This window comes from Aptenodytes patagonicus, chromosome 13 (assembly GCF_965638725.1).
Source record: "Aptenodytes patagonicus chromosome 13, bAptPat1.pri.cur, whole genome shotgun sequence".
Taxonomy (NCBI): domain Eukaryota; kingdom Metazoa; phylum Chordata; class Aves; order Sphenisciformes; family Spheniscidae; genus Aptenodytes; species Aptenodytes patagonicus.
Window position 1 is genome coordinate 8,640,616 of NC_134961.1, and position 21,248 is coordinate 8,661,863.

At 44.3% G+C, this 21,248-nt stretch overlaps 1 protein-coding gene across 4 annotated transcripts in view; it reads right to left on the minus strand.

The window, feature by feature from the left end:
• SDK1 (sidekick cell adhesion molecule 1) overlaps window positions 1-21,248 on the minus strand; it is a 431,815-nt gene that overhangs the window by 40,250 nt on the left and 370,317 nt on the right. For 3 of the 4 annotated variants that reach the window (XM_076350553.1, XM_076350556.1, XM_076350557.1), the window contains 3 exons: window positions 12,837-12,972; window positions 10,873-10,932; window positions 8,760-8,861 (listed from right to left, as the gene is read on the minus strand). In XM_076350553.1, coding sequence (XP_076206668.1) covers window positions 8,760-8,861; window positions 10,873-10,932; window positions 12,837-12,972 — 298 coding nt within the window. The remainder of the gene's footprint in view (window positions 1-8,759; window positions 8,862-10,872; window positions 10,933-12,836; window positions 12,973-21,248) is intronic. The other variant, XM_076350555.1, reaches the window with a different exon arrangement.

A 21,248-nucleotide genomic window follows, 5' to 3' on the forward strand; every position in this document is an offset into this window, starting at 1 on the left:
GAGATTATCCATCAAGGGACTGAGAACGCCCGGCCCAAAAGTAAAGCCCTTACAGAACTGTCAAACTGCCTCTGGAAAGGGCATACAGGTGGTTAAAACAGGAAGGGGGGAAAAGAGTAAAATGAGCTTTTTCCTCTATTTCTTTTGTGTCAACAAGGATAGGATCACACACAGGCAGGCAGGCAGCCCATCAGTCAGCAGAGACAGACCCATGAGCAGGAACAGCAAAAGCCTGACAAGCATTAGGTATGCGCAAACAAACATACAGGCATAAACCTACAAGCTAAAATCCCCTCTCACTTACACCAATGCAAATTAGGGTTAGCTCCGCTAAAGCTAGCAGAGCTCACCCGGTGTGAAAGTTGTATAACAGAGCAGCGTCAGCTCTGATGAGCGCAGGATTCACCCCCCAGGAGGTACTGAAGGTTGTTCAAGGGTGCAAGGGATGGTGAAAAACTGCTGAGTGCTTGATACTCTGGCCTGATCCTCCCTCATGTGCACTGGGAGGAGTGGGAGCAGCGCCGGGTGGGAAAGCACCGCTCTCAACATTCTTAAAAAAGTCTACCCATTAGACAGAGGCAAAATTACCTACTTCAAACTATTTCCCCAGGCTCTCCGGTTCCCAAGACTCCTCCCTCCTCCATTTATAAGTTGTGTTCCACTCATTATAATTTGTTAATCCCACACTCTAATATCATAATAGCACAAGTTCATGGCAGCCGACAAAAGCACCCACTTAAAGTTCACTAACAGTAACGGCAGCACCTACTAAAACCTAATAAGCACCGAAAACTCCTTATGCTCCACTAAAGTCAAGAGAGCGTATCAAATAATTAGGGTGAATCTCCACTGAGTTTGCCATATACCAAATGTTAAAAGCCGTATCGGATAAAAGTCAAACTGAGCAGGTGAGATCTGCCACTGCGATAACCTTTCACTGTGGCTTTAATGCAAATTTAGGTAGCTGACCCCCATGATGGATTAATTTAGGATTTACAGATTGCAATGGTCAGGGAACCCCAGGGAGCCCACGGAGGACTGTGGTCCTGTGCTCCTGGGGAGAGAGAGATTAAATTTACATTTTCTTGACTCTGAATGAGAGTTTTCTCTTTCTTTGTTTATTTTGCAGTCATAGCATCCCCGAGTTCACCACTGTGGTCCTATACACCCATATCATCTCAGTGTCTGGACTGCTGTGGCCAAAATGTTTTAGAATATTGCCAATTCATACTTTCATAAGAAAAAATGGCAACTTTTTTGTTTTCAGTCTACAACAGGCAACCTGCAATGCCTCCAGTTCCATGATTGACAATGGATACAGCAAACAGATGTCAGAAAAGAAAACCGACTGTGTTTCTCTACAGCTGGCTTCACAGCAAAGCTGTAGAAAGGAGGCAAAGCCACGGGAGTTGAGACCCATATGAAAAGACTTACAACATTTTGCTCACATATCCCAGGATGACTGAAAGCAAGCAGAGCAGGACTGCACAATTAGAGGAAATAGAAATGTGGCTGCAAATATAACCCTTTAGTCAAAAATACTGGAACTCCAGTCTGTGTCTGCTTGAGTATGAGATATCAGCCAGGGGCTTCCCCACTTCTTTACCAGTGCAATTCATGGTCTCTTTTACATTACTGATTGCTCATGTTTGTGAAAGGAAGGTTAATTCCTTTGCTTTTAATGGAGTAGCTCTGCTGTTAGTTCAGTGAGGCTTTGCATACGCGATCAGGCTTCTCATCCCTCTGCCCTTCGTGTACTGTGCAGGGATGTCCCTGCACTCGGTTCTTCACAGGCCATATAACACTGCAGCAGAACAGCTAATTTGTCCTACCACTCCCACTGCTGCTTGCACCAACTACAGAACAAAGACAGGAGTCCTGATGATGGATTTGAGTACGGAGAGTCTGACTGTCTCGGGCTACAGTCAGTACTGAAAATCGACATCAAATTGTTGGGTTTGTGAGATGGAAGTTCGTCATCTGAGCAAAACGTCGCATGGCAATTGCAGCCCAACGCCACCCACACCAGCAATAGCAGTGGCAGAGGTAAGTAAAGCACAGTTGATCAAAAACTGGTGATATTTTTGCTTGGACAGAAACAGCTTTCCTACACTGAGACGTGATAAAAAGAGGCAATTACACCAGAGCTAAGCAGGAGCTGCCGCACTGTATAAAGTATTGTGCTGTACCAAAGGCTGCTTATGACCAATATTAACAACTTAATGAGCTGTTAATGAGGCGCGCATTCAGCTTTTACTTGCAGCATGAAAACACTGCAAATCATTTTAGGGAGCTTCTGGATTGTCAATGGAGAATTAAAGATGTCAGATAAGCCCATCAAATCTATGTCTCAATCTGGACACTGCTTTTCAGTGCATTCTCTTAAAATTCCTTTTCCTATATGGTAGAATAACTTGCTTTGACAGCAGTACGACTCTCACTTAGACTTTGCTTCCTTCTGCCTTGACATTAGATTTCAGTCTCCAGAGAGCTGCAGGGGTGTCTTTTTGACATGTTGACATTAAGGACACTTCTTTCACAGACTCACACTGGCACGGTTACTTTCTGTCTTACCATTACAAAAGCAGCTACTGAGCTAAGCTACCAAATTTGGAAGTTTAATTACAAAACCTTTGTGCTCATCTGTAAACAGATTAAGAATGTAAAACTACCATTAAAAAAAATAGCCAGTTTGAATAAGAAAGGGAGCCAAGGTTTATATAGAAAATTCATATCCATAATTCCCCAGCACTGCAGCAATACCAGTAACACACAAGGAATGACTAATGCTCTAATGTAGGCACACTTTAGTTTGTTATTTTTTACTGTCCTGTCACAGCCCTGCAGGATTAGATAATGCAGCCGAGTGCTATCTATACTGCTATTACCACCAGTGGAGCTGCATTGATGGGAACAACAAATCCAAATTGGACTTGCCGCAGACAAGCCCCAAGTGGAAACCATGTATAGAGTGAGCCTGGAGGAGTTTAAAATCCACCAAGAAATGCTGACAGAATGTACCCAGTGGCTGATCCTACTCTCAGAAACTGAATGCTGTTGGGATACAGGGATAATGGTTTCCAGTAACGCAAGAGAAACTGAAAAGAGGTTTCTTTCCCAGTGCAAACAGAAAATGTCTCACCACTTTTTTTTCCTCTCCATCTTCCTATAGTTTCCCTTTCTTGCTCTGCTCTGACTTTGCTCTCTCCTTTAGTGCATTGCTGGAGAACATGGCTTGGATCTTTAACTCTGAGCTCAGAGGAGAACTTCTTCCTTAGGGAGAAAGACACTAGGTACAGGATGAAAACCCAGTGTCGCTCCTGGAGCAGGGCATTCCCAGAACGGCTCATTCACAATTGATCATGACGTTGTAACAGGTCTGCAGATTCTTTAAATTTAAAGGGGAGGGGAAAAGGAAAATCAATGTTTCAAACACCCTGCCATCCCCCAAAAGTAGCCTTTTGCTGATGTTCAGAAGTGTCAACAATTAAAAGGCAAATACCTTTCAAAGGCTTGGTGCTTTTAAAGTGTCAAGGAGGATCAACCCCTTTGTTTAAAGTTTGAGCAAGTGAAACCAATAATTTATTTATCATACTACTTTCCAACAGCTTCCCTCCATCCCCTTTTGTTTATCAAGGGAAGATACTGTCCCTAGGCTGACAGGTTTTAGACTACTGCAATGTGAAATGGCCACGATAATCCTTCTCTTCCCTCCTCCAGTGGCATCTGGGATGGAAATGCCCACCCAGTTCTTCTAGCTTTGCCAGCAGCAATGCGCTCCCTATCTGCATACACACAGTCAGTCACCGAGAGACATGGCCCACGTGTCCCAAACAGATAGGAGAAAACAGCCAAGGGGGCCACAGCAGACTGATTGAAGCTGCCAGCTCTAATGCACTGAAATGTTGTCATTCCTCTTGTAGGCTGTTAACAAGGAGGCACAGGGGACTTCTCTGCACAGCATCTTCCCAGCTACATTTGGGGCAGGGAAGGAGATAAAGCTTCTGTGCTATAAGAGAAAGGGGGGCCCAAGGTAATGCTGAGGGACTTCTTTCTCCAGAAAGCGACCTACGATGGGGAGCTGACACCATGTAGGGTATTTTGTATGAACACAAGAAAAGAGTGAGGCCTGCAGAAACAGATGAAAACACTCGAGGACAAAACAGCCTTGTTCTGACAACCTTCTCTGGCGTTAGCACGAGAGACAAAGGGACATCGCCCAAACACAGATAACCAAATAAGGGACAAGAGCTCTTTCCTAGAAGCAGCTTATAAAGGGGAGCCACGTGCTTGGAGTCAAGTCTTTGCTTCCTTACGAGGCTTCTTTCTTATTAGCATGGCTTCTTCTCTGTATTTTGTCTTCTCTTTCCCAAACCTAAATCACTGTTTTTGGTCTCGGAGCTTTCCAGATGGTTTCTACTCCTTGCCTGTAAAATGCTGGAGATGGCCAGGCAGCTCGGAGCGGAGCAGAGCTTCCCGCCATGTGTCAGCTACAGGTAGACAAAATAAAGTTTGGCAACTCCAGGAACGCCTGTGGAGCTGCAGGCAGGAGGGCAGATGAAAATAATTGCAGATAACAGTGGGAAATTTGCTTTGGCATCTGCAAGCTTTGCACCAAAAAGTACATTCACCAAGAGGTAAGAAAAGAGGGGTAAGAAGAGTCATCCTCCTGTCCCGCTCCCGTTCCTTTCCAAGCTACAGTTTCACTTTGAAGCAAGTGAGATGGCCAGGAAACCTGCTTTTCCGAAAGACGATGCTAGCAGCCAAGACGGCATTTCAATGGAGGACTTCTAAGAAGACTCTGTCTTGCAGCTCTTTTTACTCCTTCCCTTTCCCATTGCAAAACCAGCTCTCAGAGATCATTATTAAAAAGAACAACAACAACAAACCAGCCTTGTGAATTCTGAAGGTCACCAATGTCACCATCAGTTATAATGACACACATCACTCCCCTCTTCACACAAATGGATTTAGAACCTGTTTAAAGGTTAGTGTCTCTCGGTGCACTTCACCCCTTCTGCTAGATTCTCTCTGCACACATGCGCTCTCCTCCAGCAGCAGCTGCTGGAAGAAATTATGAATTCCATTATTTTTCATCCAGAACAGCTTTGCAGTATATGGGAGAAGCACTGGAGGCTGCAGGCTCGTTAGCACAGGATTTGTATTGCCGCCTTCCATTTTATTCACCTTCCCAAACTAGTTGAAGCATGCCTGCCCCAAACCTGTGATTTCTGTTTAATTAAAATGCAGGTAGTGGAGTCTCCTGAACTCCAGAGCCCACCACACAATCAGATAGTGACAGCGACCTGGTAGAATAATGCTCTTGATATAGTGGCTGCTCTAACAGAGTCTTAATTTCAGTTGAGCAGAACAGCACCTCTGGTAGCAGCTGCATTTAGGGCTGGGATGAATATCAGTACACAGCCTCTCGCTGAACACCCACTGCCTTCCCAATCAAAGCCGGCATCCCTGACAGCTGAACTGTTAAATGAATTAACAAGGCAAGAAGGGGGCTTGCCGACGGGGCTGCAACTCCCTTCCTAATTTCTGCAAGTGGCGGCTTTCAATTTTTCTGTCATTTGTCGGGAGATGCACATGGTTCTCTAATGAGCAGGGCAGAGCTGCAGCCAGCCCTAAAAACGTGACGTTATGTGGATCTTCTGGTCTGTGGAGGAGAGGGATCCAGATGCTTGAGGCAGGTGGGGGAATGACATTGGCTTTCTTCAGACTGCACAGGCAGTGCATCCTTCCCGGCTGCACTGAGTGCAAGGACTCCTAGCCCGCTCTCCTGGCACGAGGAAGAATTGCTCTTCACATCAGTGAGTTTTGCAAACGTCCAGGTAGAACTCAAAATGCAGCCTTTGCTGAGGCTTTGATCTTAGGGCTACTGCAACAAGAAAAAGGTTTTGCTCCACCTGTAGCACAAAAACCCCCACAAACCCCCAAACACTTGCACCCAGCTCCCTTATTCAGCAAGCAATTCAGGAGACAGAGGTCTGTTACTCGTGTCTGGCCCCTTGTCTACCAGCAGGTTGTTTTCTCCCAAAATTTCCCCCTGCCCATCGGTCAGAGCCAAGTGAGACCAGCGCACTCGGGCTGCCCGAGGAGGCGGCCATCTGGGGTACAGCTCAATGGCATGCCAGAGCTCCAGAGAAACTCCCCATTTGGGTGCTTTTTACTTGTTTGATTGGCAAAACTGCCAGAAGGTTGGTTTTAATGGCTTTTTTTTTTTTTTCAAGTTTGTCAGGGGCTCCATTGCCTACTTGAGCTTTTATTGTAAAAATCCAGATACGATGATAGGAAAATCTTCAAATCTAACAGGGGAGAGTGCAAGAGGGAAAGAAGGAATTACAGACACTCCTCCTCCTGCATCCCTCGTCTGGCTGTACCAAACATAGAAGCTGAACAGCACATCAACCGTCAGTATTATTTCCAGGTGCCCCACACTATATGAAACAACCACCAGGACTGCATAGAATCAGGTATTTTCACTGAACTGGCCCAAACCCAGCACGTTTCTCCAAAGGCACGTGCTGTATATTCCTTTTTACAACCAGGAGAGGAACATTCTTGCACTTACCAGAATTACTGCAACCCTTACGGCAGAACGAAGCACTGTTTAACAGTACTGAGACATAAGTTATCTGGGGCCTTCAGACCAGGGACTGGTCCCCTTCAGTCATTTTGTGTTCAGTGCTATGCCTGTGTTGTCAGCACTTGTTGTTTATTGGGAAGGTTTTCTCCGTTTTTAACATGGATGCCCCTTGCTGAAGCTAAGCAGACCTATTTTTTCCAGCTTGTTGCTTAACTGCCTTTACCACGGGTAAGAACATCAAGCAAACAGTAACAAAAACTTGTATTTCCACAGCACACTTTAACTCAAAGGTGTCACAAATCAATTTAAAACTTAAATTGCAATACCAGCTCCAATCACTTTACTCACAGTATAAATCACAGCCAGTTCTGGAGGTGGAAGAGGCAGTTCTATAACAAAGCATAATAACTTCACAAAACAAGAGTGAAAATCGGCAGGAAGATCCTACCTTCATCATTTCTACCGCATGAACCTGGATTGTCCCTAACCAGAGGTAAATCCAGTACCTCAGAAAACCGTCTGAGTCATGCTACAACTTCGGATATACCAGCCCTGCCTGTGGAAGAAGGTCTCCTGGATATCTCAGTTTCCTCCCCAGTTTGGCTCCTTCCATTGCCCTGTTCCCTGTCTGAGTTACGATAAGGAAGACCTGGACCGTGGGATTAAAAGACGTGATAGAACAGCATTTCCTTGTTTTCCCCAGCTGATTTTCTGTGCCGTGTACATGTGTACAAATGCATGTGCTGGCTCCATTTGCAGCAGTGAGATATTTAGCTCTGAAACAAAAATGTATTTTGAAGCCAGATACAGTTGGCTCCACTTGGAGCTTTCTCTACTGTAGTTGCAGAAGTAAGTTGGAGCAGCAGCAAACTAGAAAAAAATGTAAATATTGCCAGCTGTCTCTCCAGAACCATGCTGCTCTGATTAATTTATGATGTTTTCAGAGAAAGTTAGTGAACGTTACACCATATTTGAAATGAAAAGGTTAAGTAGGCTTTAAAAAAATGTGCAGTAGAGTTTAAAAAAATGTGCTTTGCTTAGTTTTGAGCAATAGAATATTTAATGAATAATAATAAAATGAATTAGTGCTGGGTTTGATAGATTCTACATCCTAGCTTTGAGACAGAAGAACAAAAGTGTAATCAGATTCGTTCACGGCGGCAGACTGAACAACAGGAGGGTGCCTGTTGCCTATTTTTGTTCTAAGCTTCAAAAGATGCTGCTGCAGAAATTGATACCAATAACTAGCAACTATTTCAGCACCAGCCTCTCTCCAGCTGGGGTCACCATAAATACGGCACCGCCGCCGTGGCTGTGAGGAAGACATCAGCTATTCCAGTTCTGAGCTTCTCAGCTAGAGTTACTGAGAAGAACAGACTCAGCTGCGGGTTATCTGGGCTCTGCAAAATCACCTGTTTCACAAAGCATTCAAAGAAGCGTCTAGTTAACTCTCTTGTCCCGATTTTCACCTCTAGCCTTCCAATGGAGGGATTTTAAAATGATCAGCAAGTTACATTTCATAAATACAGCCTGGATTCATGCGCTAGATCCATAATAAGTAAAGGCATGAATAGTGCCACTGACCCTCAGCTTCTGTAGAGCCTGGATGCAGGTATAAAGCCTGCATGTTCCCGAGAGTAATCATCATCTGTGCCTCCAAAGCTAGCATTAAACTGGACACAATGTCTTCTTGACTTCGAGAGCATAAAAATACAGCAAGGTGTGGTGCACAGGTAATGCCTCTGCACAGAGAGCTATAAAATAAAAGAACCAGCTTTCGAAGTCTCCCTTGTTTTGTAGTTTTGTTTCTTTTCCCTTATGGCTTTCCTGTGCTCCACTTTTCACTTCTTTAAGTTGGGTCAATTTTTCCCTCAAGCTAGTTTGGTATGAACAGTCATCTTCCTGCAACTCCAAAAATATTTTCTTTTCTTTCTTTCAAATGCCCTTTCTCCCTTATTTGTGTAGACCAACTGGCTTGCAAATGGCAAGAAACTGTCAGTGCCAACCTAGTCCAGGAGAGGACACTCAAAAAAACCGTTAGTGATCATGACCGGGGAATTTTTCAAATCATTCCTTTCCTGGACAAATATTAAATATTATCTGGAGAATATTAAAACACGTCAGTACTTTTTAAAAAAAATCTACTCATTTTCCTTTTACCTACCTGCTTCGCCCACAAACACTTCCACTGGCGTGCTGGTAGGGCTCTCACCAATTACATTATATGCTGTCATTAGTACTTCATATCTCTTGTATTTCTTCAACTCTGAAAAAGGAAAATATCATATTATACGTAATTATTTATATGGTATTACAGGTATTTTTTAGACTCCATCACCTCTTTATCAACAGACTTCTCTCTCGTGAAATACAGCATTAAACAGTACAATTAGTGCATTCTCTACTTCCATCCTTCCTTAATTCACACACCACAACAGGATTTGCATAATTATGAAAGATCTTTGCAATGAATGGCAGCATTTTCCAGTGTTTCCTCATGGTGTTGCTCCAGTAAGAGGAATCATTCCTGATGGGTAGCCAGCTAGAGGAACATCTCTAGGTCATTCTTAATAACAGAAAAAGGCAGGACTTTGCTTTGAATGTTCAACATATGGGCTCCTTTTGATCTCTATTGGTAGGATAGAACGTGTCTTCAAGCCTTTGCCTAATCCTAGGGACTTTCATCTGGGGAGTCATTTAGCAACTGCACTGCTCAAGAACATCACTGCTGAAGCAGGGTGCAGGAGAAGATGTGCAGTGGGGAATCTGGAGTCCCATTCGAAGTACTGCAGGGGTATCTTGCTCCTTCAAAGTGAGCACAGCCTGAACGTCGATCACAAAGAGAAAGGAGAATTTGAAGTCTGGACTCCATTTGGCCACCAGGCAACCGATTTCTTTGCTGACATATAGAAACTACTCTGACAGATGAGGTAGGAAAGCGAGAGCAGTGATAAAAAAATCTAGAAAAACCCAATTGTATGAGGGTAATTAGTAGATGCAAATGAGGGTGGAGTAGAATCATGTCAACATCATTAGGGGAGGCAGTGCCTGAGCAGTTTCATTTCAGATTTTGCATTTTCAGGATGACAGAATCAATCCTAACAGAAATGTTTATCATCTGAAGTACTTAACAGTGGAATTAGAGTAAGAGAGTGATCAATAATATAAATTGCTGTATTTAAATGAGCATTGAATTGATTAAGACATGCATGGCCAGGGGTCCAGATTTCTCCCTTTGCCAATAATTTTCTCTGCTACCTATGAATCACACAGTACGCTTAACTCTGTGGCTGACAGTATGCCATCGGTTTGGTAAGATTCAGTAAGTCTAATCATACAGGTTCATCTAATTTCAGTTTCACGGAAATGTTTACAAGTGTTGTGCTCCTATATCTGACTCAGAGTCCAGCATCATTCCCTGGTCTCAGGCATATTGTAAATGATATCCGATACATCACTAACTTTTTGATGTGATACCACTAAACTCAGATGGACTGCAAAACAAGTAGCAAGCAAATCAGCAATAATGATGCTAAGTTCGTAAACAAACAAAAAATAGTAAGATATATAGGATATAGTACTGGGCAGCTTGTACAGGGAAACTTTAATTGCTGCCATGAAAAGCCACAAGGCAGATTTTAGTGTTAACTGCGTGTGGAAGAAAATGGAACACATAAGAGTTCATGCATGCAAGTTTCAGTGGGGATAGGGCTTCATTTTTTTTTTTAGCCCATCACAATCTGTGACTCAATAGCCTTGGGCAAAACCTATCTAGTGAACCATCATCACCACAAAGCAACTTCCCTTTTAACTCTGTCGAATGCTATTTTATTCATTTCCAATTGAAAACACCTCTGGAGACGCACATAAATTCATTGGGCCCTCTCTAAACTGACCTCCTACTCCACGGAATGCCTGAGCATCGCAATGCTTGAATCATAGGACTAATGATGTGATACAGCTAAATTGAGATGGACTGCAAAATATGTAGCAAGCGAATCAAAATTCATTTAGCATCAGCAATACTGGGTTGTTACAGTCAATAATGTTTTACCTTCCCAGCAGCCACATTTTTACAACAGCTACCTACTTGCATCATCAATGCAAGTCTCTTGATGTAGGGAAAGCAAAGGCTTAAAGAAAAAGAAACTCAAAAAAGCACAATCATTAATCTGTGTTGATTTCTGCTAGATCCACTGAAGAGAACCATAGGAGTTTGCCTATAGTGTATTTTGAACCATTACAAAGAGTCTCATCTAAAGGCAATGTGCACTTACGTGTTAATTCATACGTCGTTAATGCAGAGCTGCTGTTCACTGTCTTGAAGCTGCTTTGGGCTATTCAGGGTAAGCAAAGCAGAAAGCTTGTTACAGTGCAAGGAAATAGTTATTGCAAATGATGTACAGCAGAGACAGAGGCAAATGATGCAACACACACATACACAGTTTGAGCTTTAGGACTATACCTTGAAGGGCAATAAAATCACATCACTCTCTCGTAACACATCAAAAGTATCTCACTCACACGGGGCTGTTTCATTTCCTCCTCAAACAGAGAATCTCACAAATATACAACATAGAAATCTTCTGAATCCTAGACTGAATAGAATAAATTAGTAAAAAGGAAACAATTTCCAGGGGGAAACTCTCAACACTGTATTACATCCTTATTTCTCAACATGCAAAATTCAAAACGTGAAGAGCTGCAGGGTAAAGACCGGGAACACAGGCCACAAAAAGCAAACACTTAAAATAGGACAGGACCCGTTTCTTTAAATGTGTGTTAGATTTCCCACAGTTTCACTTAGAAAATTCAATATTCCTGCTGTGAGCGAATTGTAATAATATGCTAAGCTGTGCAAAACCATAGGTCAGCGAGGAACAGATGTGTACTAAGGTGAGAATTGTCATATTATGAGGAGAAAGAGGGAAATTTCTCTTAAAATACACTTGTCTCCACCCCTTTCTCTCTCTCTCTCTCGACTCCCTGGATAGGTACAGCATGTTTTTTTCTACTCTACAGCTATTAGGAACATCGCTGCAGGGCCAGCCAAGAAGAGGGAAGAGAGGAAACCGGCAGGTTTCACAGGCTCCCTGGCTTGTGAGACTAGAGAGCATCCAAAGTCATTATTTCATGACAACATATATAGTCATTCAGCTTTTGTCCGGAAAAAAATGCTTATGCATACCTACACCTATAGGAGCTTTACATCTCTACTCTGTCCTGGTCAAAACTCTGTACAGTCTGAGAAGTCTCATTCAGCACTGACCGTATAAGTGAGGTCGGCGTTAGGTGTTTATGTTATATTTAAAGCATCCACTTTTTCCACACCCCCACAAAAATCACTCTTGCTTTTGTAGAAGCCACTTTTATGGGTTCAGAGAAACATGGAAGATGATGTAAGATATTAGAATAGTCTCACTCAACCCTATTCTGCTGCTCTTTGAGTGAGTATTATCTTATTCTGAATATTCCACTGACATCAAACAGGACAAAAGCTGGTCCCTCCGTGAGCACATCTCATGGCTGGACCATATCTGTCAGGCTACTGAGTGCTCACATCTTTGCCTCCCATCATCTTATTCTGCCTATTCTTCCCTCTGATTTCCTTTCTAGCCTTTGTCTAAAAACCCTTTTAATTTTTCTAGTATTCCTCTCCCTCTCCACCTTCTTTCCATGTGAGCCAAAAACCCCAGTGACTAACATGGCATGCATGCACCTTGAAATTCTTGCTCATTTTTGCTATTTTCTTCCACAATAGGGACAAGGACTTTGAAATTGTAAAAATTCTATTTAAAATTTCTCCTCAGCTGTTTTCTTATACTGCAAAAAGAAAAACAAAATGTCAATTATAAAAACTATTAAAAAATAGCAAGAAAAAGGTTCCCAGCTGAGGAAAATGAAGTCTCTCTCTTTTTTGTCTGATGGCAGAACAAAGTATACCAGGGTAATCATGAAATGGAGGTAGCAGAAAGCAGGGAATCAGAGGAGACGTGGCAGACAGAACATCAGTTCAAGCATGCTGGCATAGACTAGCACGTACCATTACAAGCGATGCTGATCAGAGAGAAGTTATTAGCATACTTCAGCATCTTCACCCTGATTGTGTAAAAGCTAAATTATCCCCAGCACTCTTAGACACAATTGTGTGTTATTTCCATGGGGCAAGAGGGCATATAGGGTCTGGTATAACGACGGATTACTATTCTGGGATATCATAGGGTCCAAAACACAGGCTTACGTGTGAGCTCTGCTCTTAAAGCTGAAGGGTTCTGGATGGTTTTGGATTCTGTTCCAGATCCAGTGGTGTAATCCAGCTCCCGATAGTAGATCCGGTATCCCAACAGCAAGCCATTTAGACTCTCAGCTTTGGGTGGCTGAAAAACATTCACGTTAAGAACAGGCTTGTTAAGATGTGCATTGCAACAAACATCCATCACAACGGGCAGTAGCTGACACCGGTCCTGTGCGAAGGGACACGGTGCTCTCTGGTGAATATGGCCATTAATAATACACAGGATAAAAGGTTGTGTAATTTGAAAAACACAAGTTAAAGGCAACTTTGATGATTTCACTCAGCTGTGGCAATTACAAAAGGTTTTTTACTCAAAAACTGACACCTGATGCACTACACTAAGAGCTAAGCTCCTTTCCTTCTTGATCCACAGAAACTTGTGCGTGATAAAGAATATAAATAAACACGTCCCTGAAAATGCAAGTTGCTGGCCACCAACAGTGCAACAGCAAAACAGTACGTCACTTCTTCCGAGATGAAAAGAAATAAATTATTTTGTCAAAGACAGAATTTCCTTAGTGGCTATTTTTCTTGGGGGCTGTTAATAGAACATTCTTCATTTGGCATTATTTTACTGAAAGACTGATAAGAAAATAACAAAGAATTAGTGTATTCTGGCTTTAATTAGGAAGATGAAAATAGGCCTAATAGCCTCAGAGAGGCATTTAGAGAGGAGTCACAGTGTGATGGACTCCGGTGTGTTGCATAGGTCCAGTCCCACAGGCAAACCCGGGTCTCCTCCGTAACAGCTTGGAGCAATACGGTACGTATGGCCATTGGGCTGGCTCAGATATGAGGTTTTTTTTCTTCTGCAACATGCTGGAAGATGCTCAAAGACTGTACCTCAGCAAGGACTCTTCAGCAGCCCCTCACATCTTCCTTCAGGTACAGATACACAACCAGTACACTGAAAAGAAGATTTTTGTCTGAATGGCTTGCTTAAATAGAGACAAGCAAAGGGATTTTTCAAGTTTGGGAAAAAAATTACTTTCATGAGTCTAATACAGGCTAAGAACTGCAGAGAAGAAAAGATGCCCTGAGCCATTTATCTTCTAAAGAGTCTTGCACTGAAATTTAAGGGGCTGAAAGTATAAATGAAAAGGATTTTAATGATGATCTCGCCTTTAATCCAGAAAGATCCCTAACAGTCTTGAGAACTTTACTAAGGAAAACCTTCTGTCCACTGTGGAAAAATTAACTGCTGGTGTGAAATGCTGTCACAATAGAAGGTAATACCACATGTAATTTTAATGAAGAAAGTAAGAATATTTTTACAGGGAAGGAGGAAGATATTTGATAATAACCTAGCATTCTGCTTCCAGAAAAGACAAGAATTTTCCATTACTTCATTATGATGGCAGGAGGAGAGAGAGGGCTGTCCTGTCTCAGTGCAAAAGACTTTGCTTTGGGAGAGTACTGAAGGAATTAAGTAGAAAGTTTGCAGTTTATGGAAACCAAAAAAGAAAATTATGTGAACCAGAGTATGACAGCTACACAGCTACCGGGAAAACGGACGGAAACTGCTCCTGTAAGAAGCTACCTTCTTTTGCAGTTGTCCTGCCCAAAGCCTGCTGAAAGCAATCCAAATAATCCCAAGATCTTGCTGTACTTGCTCTGCATGGTTGGAGAACCTCATTCATCATTGTTTCATGCTCATTATTGTGCTCCATCCTTTGGAGAAGCTCTGACCACCTTTCACTACTATTCAGCATCTGCATTACAGAATGATCTAGGAATACAGGATTGTGAGGGACCTCAAGAATCATCAGGACTAGGCCCTCAAGACTGCAGAAAGCCAGCTTCTAAAAGTCCTTTTCACAAACAGAACAACCTCCACCAGAAAACAAGCTGATTTTTCTGCTTCCCAGTATTCCTATTGAAAAGCTGTTCCAAGCCTCAATACTTGGGCGATGTCCTGGTTCTGGCTACGATAGAGTTAATTTTCCTTCTAGTAGCTGGTACAGTGCTGTGTTTTGGATTTAGCATGAGAATAATGTTGATAACACACCGATGTTTTAGTTGTTGCTGAGCAGTGCTTACACTAGTCAAGGACTTTTCAGCTCCCATGCTCTACTGACTGAGCAGGCTGGAGGTGCACAAGAAGCTGGGAGGGGGCACAGCCAGGACAGCTGACCCCAACTGGCCAAAGGGACATTCCACACCATGGGACGTCATGCTCAGTATATCAACTGGTGGGAGTTGGCCGGGGAGGGGTGACCGCTGCTTGGGAACTGGCTGGGCATCGGTCGGCAGGTGGTGAGTGGTTGCATCACTTGTTTTTCCTGGGTTTTGTTCCTCTCCCTCTTTTTTCTGTTGTTTTCCTTTTCATTACAATTTTTTATTATTATTATTTTATTTCAATTATTAAACTGTTCTTATCTCAACCCATAAGTTTTCTTACTTTTGCCCTTCCAATTCTCTCCCCCATCGCACCGGGGCAGGGGAGGGTGAACGAGCGGCTGGGTGATGCTTGGTTGCCAACTGGGGTTAAACCACGACAGTCCTTTTTGGTGCCCAATGTGGGGCTCGACGGGTTGAGATAATGACAGATCCAACCAGAGCGTGTTAAAATAAATTTGTTATAAACATCCATTATATTAGTTTGGTGGTCGCTGGTCACAATGTTGTTTTATTTGTTCGCATGGTTGTATTATGTAAATCCTCACGTGCAGTAGGTATTTCCCTGCAGTGCTGTTTATCACTCCTGGGAGATGGGTCAAGATTATCATTTTGCTGTACTGTGTAACATCAGCTTATGATATGATAACATTACCGGTCAAAAGACTAATTTGGTATTTGTATTTGGTATTGCTGTCGTCTCCATACCTCGGGCGCCATCTCTCGGAAATTATTAATAACGACACTCTTCACCTTTTCTCCTCCGAGAACCAGTCTATGGGGAAGATGGGGGCGGGGCATGCTTTCCCCTGTTCTTTCACCTTCCCTTTCTCCTTCAGGCTAGTTACGCCAGCTCTCGAGAATTTTGAACATCCTTGGGATGTTCAAGCCAGCATGTTCCTATTGCTCTGTCTTCTGAATGTGTTTCAGGTCTTGTTTAGGGTTAAACAACTATTTAAAAAGTCACCCAGAGATCTGCCCGGAGGCTGGAAGGTCATGGGTGGCACAGCATGTGGGACAATACGGGCAGGGACCTAGAGAACTTCACTCCTGAACAACTACAGGATCCCGATGAAATCATAGAATATTGAAAAAAAAATGCCGTGGTTATTCCAAAGCGGCACAACTTATCGCACTGTGCTGGGCCCTGGCTAGTATCTACCAAACACTGCTCGGTATTATGCAGCACCCTCAGGGAGAAAAGAGGGAAAACAAACCAACAGGCACTGCAGCTACTCCAACCCCGGTGCAAACCAACAGGCACTGGAGCTAAACCAGAGAACCAACCCATGCCGGTATCAGTTGCCCCCATACACAAGAAGAAATATTGGAAGCGGAAGTCAGCTCATTTAGAAAGGGATGAAGAAGCTCCTCCTAAGAGGGAGCAGGAGGAAGCATACTGTCCCACCAGCAAAGAAGCAGACTACTCTGAAGCAGGGCCATCATGAGAACAGGAGAAGGAAGAGGAAGAATTCCCCATTTCCCCCTGAGGAAGAACTCGGCGGGAAGGTTCCTCCTCTTCCTCAGAGAGAGAGGAAGAACTCATAAACAAGACAGTAACCACCCAATCTCTATGCCAGAGTGAGCTGCAAGACACGTGAAAAGATTTCGGCTGTCATCCAGGTGAGTACATTGTCACCTGGCTGCTCCAAGGCTAGGATAATGGGGCCAGTAGCCTGGAATTAGAGATAAGGAAGCCAAGCAGCTGGGATCCCTTTCTAGGGGGGGACGTTGACAGAGCGACTGGAAAAGGGGCACAAGCCCTCAGCCTCTGGAGGCGACTCCTGTCAGATGTGAAGGAAAGATATCCCTTCAAGGAGGTTGTAGCAAGGTGGGTATCAGTCTCTTCTCCCAAGTAACTAGTGATAGGACAAGAGGAAATGGCCTCAAGTTGCACCAGGGGAGGTTTAGATTGGACATGAGGAAAAATTTCTTTATTGAAAGAGTGGTTAAACGTTGGAACAGGCTGCCCAGGGAAGTGGTTGAGTCACCATCACTGGAATTATTTAAAAGATGTGTAGATGAGGCGCTTTGGGACATGGTTTAGTGGGCATGGTGGTGTTGGGTTGACGGTTGGACTGAATGATCTTAGAGGTCTTTTCCAACCTTAATGATTCTATGTTCTGTGTCACCCAGGCAAGTGGACCACTATGGAGAGAGGTATCCAGTACCCAAGGGAATTAGCTGTGCTGGATTTATGTGATTTATGATGGCCTGGACAACGAGCAGTTATCCAAAGATCCAGACGAAGTCAAGTGCATGCGACCCATGTGGCGGAAGTTTGTATGGAGCGCACCATTGTCGTATGCCAACTCATTGGCAGTAATGACCTGGAAAGATGAAAAGGGACAAACAGTGGATGAATTGGCTGGCCAACTCTGGCATTACGAAGAAGTCTCTTCCTCCCTCATCTCGGCTGTGGATAAACCATCCTGGGAGGTCCAGCAACTCAAAGAGAATAGGTCCTACTCCCCACCTGTATGGACCAGTGTCTCAGCTATTAGGAGTGAACGTTCTGCTCAAGAGGGAGGATATAGTGGTTACACACCACGGGGCACCCTGTGGTTTTACCTGCGTGACCACGGAGAGGACATGAGGAAGTGGGATGGAAAATCTATCTCGAACCTAGAGGCATAAGTACGTGAGTTGCAAGAAAAAACAATCACAAAGGGGGTTCTTCCAAGAAAATTGCTGCTCCAGTCTCCAGTGGGCAGTTCCCCAGACAGAGCGGAAGGGCTGATCTTACTCCTGATCTTAAAGAAGGGACTTCCGATTTGTATTTGCAAGAAGTGAGTAGCGAATACTATGACCAGGACTAGAGGGGCCCTGCCTCCAGCCAGGTGGAGGAAAGGGACAACCGGGTTTACTGGACTGTGTGGATTTGATGGCCTGGCACACCAGACCCACAGGAGTATAAGGCTCTAGTGGACACCGGTGCACAGTGTACCCTAATGCCATCAAACTATAAAGGGGCAGAACCCTTCCATATTTCTGGAGTGACAGGAGGATCCCAACAGCTAACTGTATTGGAGGCTGAAATGAGCCTAACTGGGAATGAGTGGCAAAAGTGCCCCATTGTGACTGGCCCAGATGCTCCGTGCACCCTTGGCATAGACTACCTCAGGACAAGGTATTTCAAGGACCCAAAAGGGTACCGGTGGGCTTTTGGTATAGCTGCCTTGGAGATGAAAGAAATTAAACAGCTGTCTACCTTGCCTGGTCTCTCAAAGGACACTTCTGTTGTGGGGTTGCTGAAGGTCAAAGACCAACAGGTGCCAATCGCTACCACAACAGTGCACGGGCGGCAATATCGCACCAACTGAGACTCCTTGATTCCCATTCATGAGCTGATTCATCAACTGGAGAGCCAAGGAGTGATCAGCAAGACTCACTCACTCTTTAACAGTCCCATATAGCCAATGTGAAAGTCTAATGGAGAGTGGAGACTAACAGTAGACTATCGCGGCCTGAATGAAGTCACGTTGCTGCTGTGCCGGACATGCTAGAACTTCCATACAAACTGGAGTCAAAGGCAGCCAAGTGGTATGCCACAATTGATATCCCTAACATGTTTTTCTCAATCCCTTTGGCAGCAGAGTGCAGGCCACAGTTTGCTTTCACTTGGAGGGGCGTTCAGTACACCTGGAACCGACTGCCCCAGGGGTGGAAACACAGCCCTACTACCATTTGCCATGGACTGATCCAGACTGCACTGGAACAGGTTGAGGCTCTGGAACACCTGCAATACATTGATGACATCATCATGTGGGGCAACACAGCAGAAGTAGTTTTTGAGAAAGGGAAGAAAATAGTCCAAATCCTTCTGAAAGCTGGTTTTGCCCTAAAACAAAGCAAAGTCAAGGGACCTGCACAGGAGAGCCACTTTTTAGGAATAAAATGGCAAGATGGATGTTGTCAGATCCCAATGGATGTGATCAACAAAATAACAGCCATGTCTCCACCAACTAGCAAAAAGGAAACACAAGCTTTCTTAAGCGTTGTAGGTTTTTGAAGAATGCATATTCCAAATTACAGTCTGACTGTAAGCCCTCTCTATCAAGTGACACAGAAGAATGATTTCAAATGGGGCCCTGAGCAACAACAAGCCTTTGAACAAATTAGAGGAGATAGTTCATGCAGTAGCCCTTGGGCCAGTCTGGGCAGGACAAGATGTAAAAAATGTGCTCTACACCATAGCCGGGGAGAATGGCCCGGCCTGGAGCCTCTGGCAGAAAGCACCTGGGGAGACTCGAGGTCGACCCCTAGGGTTTTGGAGTCAGGGATACAGAGAATCCAAGACCCACTATACTCTAACTGAGAGAGAGATATTGGCAGCATATGAAGGGGTTCGAGCTGCTTCAGAAGTGGTTGGTACTGAAGCGCAGCTCCTCCTGGCACCCCGACTACCGGTGCTGGGCTGGGGATGGTCCCCTCTACGCATCATGCAACTGATACTATGCGGAGTAAGTGGGTCGCAGTGATCACACAACGGGCTCGAATAGGAAACCCCAGTCGCCCAGGAATCTTGGAAATGATCATGGACTGGCCAGAAGGCAAAGATTTCAGAAATTTGCCAGAGGAGATGACACGTGCTGAAGAGGCCCCAATATATAATAAACTACCAGAAAATGAGAAGCAATATTCCCTGTTCACGGATGGGTCCTGTTGCTTTGTGGAAAAGCACTGGAGGTGGAAGGCTGCTGTGTGAAGTCCTATACAACAAGTCACAGAAACTGCTGAACAAAAAGGTGAATCAAGTCAGTTTGCAGAGGTGAAAGCCATCCAGCTGGCTTTGGATATTGCTGAATGAGAAAAATAGCCGGTACTTTATCTCTATACTGACTGAGAGCTGGTGGCAAACGCCCTGTGGGGGTGGTTGCAGCAATGGAAGCAGAGCAACTGGCAGCGCAGAGGCAAACCCATCTGGGCTGCTGCACTGTTGTGGCAAGATATTGCTGCCCGGGTAGAGAACCTGGTTGTAAAAGTATGTCACATAGATGCTCATGTACCCGAGTCGGGCCACTAAAGAACATCAGAAGAGCCAGCAGGTGGATCAGGCTGCTCAGATTGAAGTGGCTCAGGTAGATTTGGACTAGCAACATAAGGGTGAATTACTTATAGCTCGGTGGGCCCGTGACACCTCAGGCCATCAAGCAAGAGGTGCAACATATAGATGGGCTTGTGATCGAGGGGTGGACTTGACCATAGATACTATTGCACAGGTTATCCATGAATGTGAAATGTGCTGCAGTCGAACAGGCCAAGCGGTTAAAGCCCCTCTGGTATGGAGAACGATGGCTGAAATATAAATATGGGGAGGCCTAGCAGACTGATTATATCACGCTCCCGCAAACCCGCCAAGGCAAGTGCCATGTGCTTACAATAGTGGAAGCAACCACTGGCTGGCTGGAAACATATCCCGTGCCCCATGCCACCGCCTGGAACGCTCTCCTGGGCCTTGAAAAGCAAGTCCTATGGCAACATGGCACCCCAGAAAGAACCGAGTCAGACAACGGGACTCATTTCTGAAACAACCTCATAGGCACCTGGGCCAAAGAGCACGGCATTGAGTGGGTGTATCACATCCCCTATCACGCACCAGCCTCTGGGAAAATTGAACTGAATTGCAAGACTACACTGAGAGCAATGGGTGGTGGAACATTCAAACATTGGGATACACATTTAGCAAAGGCCACCTGGTTAGTCAACACGAGGGGATCTGCCAATCGAGCTGGCCCTGCCCAATCAAAACTTTTACGTACTGTAGAAGGGGATAAAGTCCCTGTAGTGCACATAAAAAACATGCTGGGGAAGACAGTCTGGGTTATTCCTGCCTCGGGCAAAGGCAAACCCATCCATGGGTTTGCTTTTGCTCAAGGACCTGGGTGCACTTGGTGGATAATGCGGAAGGATGGGGAAGTCCGATGTGTACCTCAAGGGGATTTGCTTTTAGGTAAGAATAGCTAATGATTTGAACTGTATGATGTTAATTGCTATGTAATACTGTATGTCATCACTAATATAGTTGCTACATGCCATATCAATGGTATTACAGTAAGAATCACCCAGATTAATGAAGAATGAACTTTGATGAAATCGAGCAAAGTGCAGCGGTGATGGAACCAGAACTGACTTCAACATGAAACAATCCAACACCGCATACCATTTTTCCTGCCCTGAAAGACTGTTATGACAGATAAAGCCCAAAGTCATGGACTAAATGAACTCAACGGACATTTT